The sequence below is a fragment of the Lepidochelys olivacea genome (genome assembly GCF_965140295.1).
Source record: "Lepidochelys olivacea isolate rLepOli2 genome assembly, chromosome: 6".
In the NCBI taxonomy this organism is placed as follows: domain Eukaryota; kingdom Metazoa; phylum Chordata; order Testudines; family Cheloniidae; genus Lepidochelys; species Lepidochelys olivacea.
In genome coordinates, this window is record NC_140416.1 from 28,895,092 (window position 1) to 28,904,519 (window position 9,428).

Sequence of the window (9,428 nt, forward strand, 5' to 3'; positions counted from 1 at the left end):
TGCTTTCCTGCACTCAGACATTATTTGCCTCCACGCATTCGTTTGTGCTCTGTCAGTGTGGGAGGACAGCATGAGCTCAGAGAACATTTCATCACGAGTGCGTTTTTTTTCTTCGCTAGCCTCTGGGAAGAAGATCCTGTGATCATTGAAACACATGCAGCTGGTGGAGGAAAAAAAGGGACAGCGGTATTTAAAAAGACACATTTTATAAAACAGTGGCTACAGTCTTTCAGGGTAAACCTTGCTGTTAACATTACATACATACCTTGTAACGAAAGCACGTGCTCACATTTTGCCTCCCCCCCACCGCGTGGCTACCCCCTCAACCCTCCCCTGTCCCCGTGGCTAACAGCGGGGAACATTTCTGTTCAGCCGCAGGCAAACAGCCCAGCAGGAACGGGCTCCTCTGAGTGTCCCCTGAAGAAAAGCACCCTATTTCAACCAGGTGACCATGAATGATATCTCACTCTCCTGAGGATAACACAGAGAGATAAAGAACGGATGTTGTTTGAATGCCAGCAAACATACACTGCAATGCTTTGTTGTACAATGATTCCCGAGTACGTGTTATTGGCCTGAAGTGGTAAAGTGTCCTACCATGAAGGACGCAATAAGGCTGCCCTCCCCAGAAACCTTTTGCAAAGGCTGTGGGAGTACATCCAGGAGAGCCGCAAATGCCAGGGCAAAGTAATCCTTTTACATGCTTGCTTTTAAACCATGTATAGTATTTTAAAAGGTACACTCACCTGAGGTCCCTTCTCCGCCTGCCGGGTCCAGGAGGCAGCCTTGGGTGGGTTCGGGGGGTACTGGCTCCAGGTCCAGGGTGAGAAACAGTTCCTGGCTGTCGGGAAAACCGGTTTCTCCGCTTGCTTGTTGTGAGCTATCTACAACCTCATCATCATCTTCTTCGTCCCCAAAACCTGTTTCCGTGTTGTCTCCATCTCCATTGAAGGAGTCAAACAAACACGGCTGGGGTTGTGGTGGCTGAACCCCCTAAAATGGCATGCAGCTCATCATAGAAGCGGCATGTTTGGGGCTCTGACACGGAGCGGCCGTTAGCCTCTCTGGTTTTCTGGTAGGCTTGCCTCAGCTCCTTAAGTTTCACGCGGCACTGCTTCGGGTCCCTGTTATGGCCTCTGTCCTTCATGCCCTGGGAGATTTTGACAAAGGTTTTGGCATTTCAAAAACTGGAACAGAGTTCTGATAGCATGGATTCCTCTCCCCATACAGCGATCAGATCCCATACCTCCCGTCCGGTCCATGCTGGAGCTCTTTTGCGTTTCTGGGACTCCATCATGGTCATCTCTGCTGATGAGCTCTGCATGGTCACCTGCAGCTTGCCATGCTGGCCAAACAGTAAATGAGATTCAAAAGTTCGCAGTTCTTTTCCTGTCTACCTGGCCAGTGCATCTGAGTTGAGAGCGCTGTCCAGAGCGGTCACAATGGAGCACTCTGGGATAGCTCCCGGAGGCCAATACCGTCGAACTGCGTCTACAGTACCCCAAATTCGACCCGGCAAGGCCGATTTAAGCGCTAATCCACTTGTCAGGGGTGGAGTAAGGAAATCTATTTTAAGAGCCCTTTAAGTCGAAATAAAGGGCTTCATTGTGTGGACGGGTGCAGGTTTACATCGATTTAACGCTGCTAAATTCGACCTAAAGTCCTAGTGCAGACCAGGGCAGAGAGAGACTTGAGAATTGCAATCTATTTAACGTATCCAAATGAAGGATAAGGGTTGACTTGGTTGTCTATAAATGCCTACATAAGGAAAAGGATCTGCTAATAAGGATCTGTTTACTTTAGCAGACAAAGGCATAACAAGATCCAATGGCTGGAAGCTGAAGCTAGACATATTAACTCTCTAGAAATAAGGTGCACATTTTTAACACTGATGGTAATTAACCAAGGGATGTGGTAGATTCTCCATCACTTGAAATCTATAAATCCAGATTAGGTCTTTCTAAAAGATACACTGAGCTACAGTGTATCTTTTAGAAAGAATCTTTTAGAATCTGTCTTTTAGAGCTACAATCAGAAGTATAGGTTCAGTGCAGGAATTACTGGTAGGAACTCTGCCTGTTATACAGCAGGTCAGAAAGGCCTTAAAATCTATAAAAAGCATCTCCCCTTTCCTATTCCAGCCTCTGAACTCCTTGGTACCTCTCTTCACATTAACTGATATAACTTACGTAAGAAGTATTTTTATTCTTAATTTGTGTCATACTATCTGCTGACCACCCACAAGTCTACCTCTTTATCCCTGCCCTTCCCCTCCTCTGTCTAGTGTCTTATCTCTGTCTGCCTCTTTGAGATTGCAGCTGGACATCCAATAAAATCTCTCCTAAACTACACTTATCTTTTCCCTCGACCTCTGTCCTCTTGCACCTCTCTTGTCATTGACACCGGTTATTCTTCCAGTCAGACCAAGGTGTAATCTTTGACTCTTCCTTTGTAGCCAGTGTTTTGCCAAGATCTGTTTCTTCTTTGTCTTTACCACTAAAAATCTGCTCTTTTCTCCCTATGTGGCCATCCAGCATCTTGGCAGATGAAAGGAGATGCGACAAAGTCAGTCCATCAAAGGGGCTTAGCAATGGTATGGGAAAAGAGCCTGATGCAAGTGGCAAACCTTCCCACAGTGGCCACAAGTCCCCTCACCAGATAGAATTTGAAGCATACTCTACTTCCTGACTTGCCTGCTGAGCTCTCTGATGGCTCTTTTTAACCCAGCTTCTCCAAACGGAATGATTTTGGGCAGGATTTTCCTAGTTGTCAGTGGAAATGCTGAATATCTTGAGGCCTTGGTTCATTCACCTTGTTGCTGTATTAGACCTTTGGCCTTCCTTTGTGTTGTGGGCAGTTCTTAGGTTGGCCATAAACCACAGCCTGCAGCACATTACCTTGAGGCATGTGTTCCTCGTGTCCCAAGCAGCGAAGCCCGCAAATATCCAGCGTAGTCTGCATGGAGTGTAGGCTGGTTCTCTCAATGATATCATTATTGGTGATCCGTTGGTCCAAGTAACTCCAAGGATTTTTCTAAGACAGCAGAGGTGGAAACTGTTCAATCTCCACTCCTGCTTGGGTTATGTAACCCAGCTTTCACAACTGTATAGGAGGGTACTAAGGACACAAGCCTGAATAAACAGACACCTTTGGCAAACTTACCTCACATATTTGCTAACCCTGAACACAAAGGTAACAGAAGCTTTGCTGATTCTAGCATCAAGTTCCCTATCAAGATTAAGTGAGCTAGTAAGAATTGAGCTGAGATAGAAGTGATCTGTGTTGTCCAGAGCCTTTGACAGTTAGCAGGAATGGCATCTGTAAGATCCTGTTGAAAACTGACTGTCCACAAAAAGTGCTCTTCCTATTCAAGGAGTTCCATGAGGGAATGAAGGCAGCCATCCAGTATTGAAATGAGGTCATCTGAGTTTTAGTATTGATACTGGTATGAAGGAAGGCTGCGTCTTGGCACCCACTGGCTTTGTCATCTTCTCTGTTATGTATTCCTTTAAAAATTATCAATATGGTGTATTAATTGAATCAGTGATGGATGGCAGCTTGTTTAGCATCAAATGATTCCAGCGCAGAAGGCATGTCAGCCAGCTTACTATTCAGGGTCTGCTTGTCACAGATGAGCACTTCAGGCTGCGTTGTGTATTGCTGTTAGAATATTTTTTCACTGGAACTTGTACCATCGTATCGGGGCAAAGCTACTCAATGGTCTTATAGGTATTTCTGTAGCACTGTGTACCCACCTCTCATTGTCTCCTAGAGTTCAAGCTATATTTCTAAGCAGCCGTGCCGTAATATCTTGCACACTTGGTTCTTATCTAGCAGCAGCTATTTGACTTTTGAGTCTTCGTAGTTTTGGTTCGTAGCAAACTTCATTATTTATTTTGCTTTACTACCGCAAAACCTAAGTGATGCTAATGTACTGTTCAGGTTTGGCTGGGCTGGGGAAAAGAATGGGTTTTACCAGAATTGACAGCATGGTGGATACTACTGGGTTATCCAGAAGATTAATTGTTCGTCTGAGCAGGGATCATTGTACTCAGGCTTTCCTATTTAAGGAGGAAAACCTGGTCATATGAGCAGTTACACAGAATTTGAAAAGCATTTAATATAATGGGAAATGGTTTGAAGACGGCATATGGACAGAGCTTTTTGACTCTTTTGAATGCTCTTCTCTACATTTAAAAAAAATGTTAACTTGCATTTTAAATTCTTACAATTTTGTATTTTTGGTGGGTAGCTTTATTTTTTTAAATACCATGCTAGAGAAGTTATACTCAACACATGTTGTTTGACTTTATCCCTGAGGGATTCAGTAGTTGAATATATCTAGCAGTTAAAGTGATTCATATGCAATATTTAGGGAAACAGCTATGTATTTTTTCATAGACACAGTGCTCACTGTGTAGTGTGTACACAAATCAGGCTATGTCCAGTGGAATGCTTGGAGCTTATTCTTAATGATTGCTTTTGATTTCAGGTAACACAAGAGGAAGGCCAGCAATTAGCACGACAGCTTAAAGTAACGTATATGGAAGCCTCAGCAAAAATACGATTGAATGTAGACCAAGCCTTTCATGAACTCGTCAGAGTCATAAGGTAGGTCAACAGTGTTCTGAGGAAACTTAAAGAACTCGTGAGCTTTAACAGATAACAAACTGCTGTCTGGGAGAGAAAATACAATAAGGGATAATCGGGGCAAATTCTGCTTGCACAACTGCATTGCAAATGTTAACTGACTCTCTGCTGACCATGTGGGAAATCTGCATGTTAGGAAAGCAGAATATTTGAATGGGTATCAGCCACATGGGTTTGAGAGGAGAACTTTTTCCCTTAATCCCTCAAGATTTCTGGTGCTAGGTATTGAACATACAGTCAATGAAATCTGCTCATGCTTAAACAGTGTAGCCGGTATTCAGCAACTAAATATTGGCTTTGTGTAAAAAGCATACAACAAAACAAACCAACAGACTAAGGATTATGTAGTTATTCCTCCTTCACCTAGAGAACTGCCTTGTAAAACTCCCTTATTTGCTGCTCCTGTCTGGCAGGTGAATCCTATAGTGTTAGCACCTCTTTAACACAGCAAGAAGTCCAAAAAGAAAGTGCATACCTAGAAACTGGGTATGTACTTATCCAACAAGTTCTAATCTCATGTATAAAAAATAGCTTAATCAATGGTAAAACTAAATGCCTCTTGGAAGTTGTTGAACTTCCTTGGTAAAATATCTCCCTTTTTCTCCCATTCAAAAGACTGAGTGGATAGTCAAATTACATAATCCTTGAACAGAGCCTGTTAGACCAATATGAGGGGTTTTACTGAACACTTTTCCTTCCACTTTGTAGGTTTTTCAGATATAGAGACTGATGGCAAAAACGATCTTGCTGGCTTCTGTTAGTGTCACCACGGTGGGGGGGGGCGCGAGTTGGATGTACCAGGAGGGAGAATTTTCTGTGTATGGAGAAAGGCAAATTGGGGAAGAGGCAGGGTAGTTGGAAAAGACTGGCCCTAAGCAAACTTCAGAGCGTGTATGCACATGCTTTTCATAAATGTTGCTTCATTACCGCACACATGCAGCTTCCTTTCCTTCCCCTGTTGACCACATGAGAGCTTTTGCTTTGAGTCAGATATTCACTTTCTACCTTGCCTCCCGGTCTCATCAGGCTTTCTCGCTCTCCTGTCATCCCCTTCACTCTCCCTACTGTAGCCTCCAACCTTTAACTCCCGGTGATTGCTGGTGCCCTTCAGCAGAGCAGTGAGGAATACATTACAGGGGAGGAGGAGGAATCACTGCTGATTCCAGTACCACAGGAGATGGCTAACACCAATAGGACTTCGGAAGAGGAGACTGAGAGTGGTTTGGTCTAAAGAAAGAATTGAGGAAGAAGCAGCTGCAGGGTGTCATGTTTTAGGGAAAGGAGGGGAGGGGAAGCTGTGCATTTTAAACTCCATTAGGGCAGGCAAAGTTGCGGGTGTTTGTGGGGCAGGAGCATTCTCTTTTTCCTTCCCTGCGGTTGTGCCTATGGGCCTAAATAAAAAACAGTACCTGGAATAACAACCAGAAGTGACTAGGAAGGCAGTGAAACCCTGGACCACATACCTGTTTCCTATGGCCAAAGCTGGTAAGCAAGCAAAAAGTCCCCACCTTAGCTTTCTGAAGCTTTAGAGTATCAAAGAAAGCTCCATGTAGAGTGCAATGCAGTGATTCCAATAGGACGTCACAAAAGCATGGATAACTATGGTGAGTGTTATGTAATGTCCTCCTATAAGTACATGGAAAAAGATGGCTCAGGTTCGTAGTGTCTTCTGTCAGCATAGAGAGGAGTTCTGGAAAAGGGTTTAAAATTTCAATTGAAGGAAATTGCTTCCTTTGATGGCATCCTGCCTTCCAGAATCTGTCAATAACTGACCCAATTCTTCCCTAGTAGATTTTTTTAGTAGCTATCACTGACATGGGTCTCAGTAGTAAATTGAAGCTCCCATTGCACTTGCACTTACCCTCTGGGTGAAACTGGAAAAATAAATGTTATATTCACGATAGAAATACTGCTTTGGCACTTCAGGAAGTGCCTACCTGTTCTACCGAAAATCCCATAGCCTAGCCAAAGGGTGCTAACTTTTTTCCCAGCGGACATATTCTTCTTGTCTTATTAGTCATGAGGGTGATACAGTTTTGGTTTTGAGGCAAAGCCCCATCAGAGTAGGATCTTGCTGTAGTTATTCAGGTAGCATAAACACCATTTTTAAAAATCTGGTTTATAGGGTGGTCATAGGCCAGAGACAAGTTATATATTTTCAAGAGCTATCACAGATTATCCTTTCCTTTTTGGCAGAAAAGAGTAAAATTATAGAGCCTTCATTCATCCTCTACCATCAGGATTTTCCTCTTTATTCCTTAAATTATAATTCAAATTTGATTTCAATTTTAAATAGACATCTTTGTTTTCAAGTACCATTTCACTGCTCCAAAGAGGGTGAGTTATGTCATCACTTGGATGTTGAATAACTTCAGAACTAAACTTGTTGCTATATCAGTCAAGCTGGCTGTAAGTAACCCATTTTGAACCATTTAAATTGCATCACAGCAACTTACTCTGTTTCATGGAATTTCCCTTTTGGTTAAAGGAAAGCCCATGTTATTAGAAGCATTGTAAGAAGAGCTAACTAAGAAGTTTGATTTTTAATACTTGTTGATGTAGCTTCTAGAACCAGGCATGAATTATGATTATGTTGATCAGCTATTATGAAAAATATTATTGCTTATGCCCCTGGAAAGAACAGGATTTGGGGGAATGTCTGTAAGATATGGTTTGCAGAGTGACAACATCTTAAAGCTTTATCCACAATAAATGGTTATTTAAGCTGTTAACATTGAGGTACAAATATAGGCCCATTGTAGTTGGTTACGGGCACAACACCCATTTTTACCTCTGAGCATGCCCAGAAGGGTAGCAGTATAACCTTACCTGAAAACCTTGCTGGGTCTGACATGAACTGATATAGTAAGTATGCCTAATAGTATTTACCAGCCGTATTTGTAATATCTCTGGACAGGGATTCTTATTTTATGTTTGTACAGTACCTAGCACACAGTCTCTAGGTGCTGCGGCAGTACAAATAATCTGAAAATCCTGGAACTTGTCTAGTCAACATAGGTAATGGTGGTTAAGACTAATTTTGCCAGAGGAAAAGCATCATAAATAAACATGCTAAAATATAGCGGATTTGAGTTAGAAATATATGAACTGAACTTTCATTTTTTTTAGAAAATTTCAAGAACAAGAGTGCCCTCCTTCACCAGAACCAACACGGAAAGAGAAAGACAAGAAAGGCTGTCATTGTGTCATTTTCTAAGAATCCCATGAATCAAGCTATCAACTGCCAGATTAATTTTTCTTTCCACCATTTTGCATCACTTTGGGTATGTCTAGCCTTTTGTGCCATGTCCTATAAATGGCCACCAAAATAGCCTTAGTCCTAGAGGCTGGCTGAATACAGTCCTAGAAGACGACTCAGTCATCTCAGGGCAGACTTCAAAGCAAAACACTAAGGCTGCTTCTTTAAGATCAGTTTCTATTTTTTCCTCCCTTTAAGAGTGTGCACCTTGAGGTGATGAAACAAAACCTTAGAGGACAAGGTGTTCAAGTGAAGCATAAAAGTTGTCTTATGTTAATTAATTTATTTTTCACTTCTGACATTTCATTAGCTACTATTAAGGAGACCTGCAATCAAAGTGTAAAGTGTATTTAATAAAAACGTGTATTGGCTTTTTGCCCTTCAGTTAAATTAGAGTTCAGCTAGCCTTAAGAAATCAACACTGAATTTCTTTGTCAGCAAAAATGTTTCAGCTCTTGTTTATGCTTCAGCTTTTTTTTCCAGTGGCCAAAAAGTCTACTTACTGTATTTATTTCACGGATCCAGAGTAGCTACAGGATTATTACTACTATTATAATGTGGCCAAATACCTGGGCTCATTCTGGACTAGCCATTTCAGTTTATTAGAAAAATTTCACATCATTGTTGGGGGGAAAAATTCATGTCTTCCTTTGATGTATTTCTGGGTAAGGGATTCAAGAAAACTAAAATTGTAGCTGTTTTTGTTTCATGTAATATAAAAAGATGGATTTGATCTTTCCAATGTCAGATGATTAAATGTTTTTGCTATATACTTTTATACATTATTTTCTTATCAAACTAGTTAACAAGTATTTTTATATGTTTGTAAGCAAATATGCTTTCACAGCATAACTTGTGTATATGTAAAGATGAATATTTAATTCTCACGGTTCACGTTTAACTGTCAAAATAATGCGAGATATGCTGAACTGTGGTAGAACTTCTCCTTACTGTTCTGTTTGTACCCAGCAATGGCCAATCATGTGCCTGCCCGACTTTCCTATAAAAAGTAAAGTTTGGCATGCTTTCAAGTAATGTTTAGTATCCCTTATAAAAGACTGACCATTATGTGAACTATATTAAACTGTAAGACTTTTAAATGACTGTTTAGTTTAACTGTGGATGGTTTTTGAATTTTGAGTTCTGTGGATTGTGTTTAAACAATTCAAGAGTATATTCCCTGATTCTGAAATACTGAGTGGTATTGCACAGTTGTCACCTTATTGAATGTGTCCAACAGTTCTATGAAGTTTGGTTATTAAGCATACCTTTGTATAACTTGAGGTGCTAGAATTAAAGATGATCTAACCATTATCAAGAGGTAAGCACATTGCACCTTTGTTTCTTTTAAAAACTGAATCTCTCGGTTGAAGGGTTAACAATAGCTGGAAGGGGGATAGGACAATACAGGCAAACTTTTAAATATTTTCAGCCTGAAATTTGGCCTATAATGTGAATGGACTTCAAGGATCTAAGTAGAAATGGCTTCCTGATTCAACTGACGCTGTGACCAGAGGCT

The 9,428-nt window shown here is 41.3% G+C and overlaps 1 protein-coding gene across 1 annotated transcript in view; it reads left to right on the forward strand.

The window, feature by feature from the left end:
- The window catches only part of RRAS2 (RAS related 2), a 79,142-nt gene extending 69,919 nt beyond the window's left edge, over positions 1–9,223 (forward strand). Inside the window, exons 5-6 of the mRNA XM_084630589.1 lie at positions 4,493–4,611; positions 7,780–9,223. Of these exons, the coding sequence (XP_084486715.1) occupies positions 4,493–4,611; positions 7,780–7,867 (207 nt within the window). The 3' untranslated portion in view covers positions 7,868–9,223. The remainder of the gene's footprint in view (positions 1–4,492; positions 4,612–7,779) is intronic.
- The last annotated feature ends 205 nt before the right edge of the window (positions 9,224–9,428 follow it).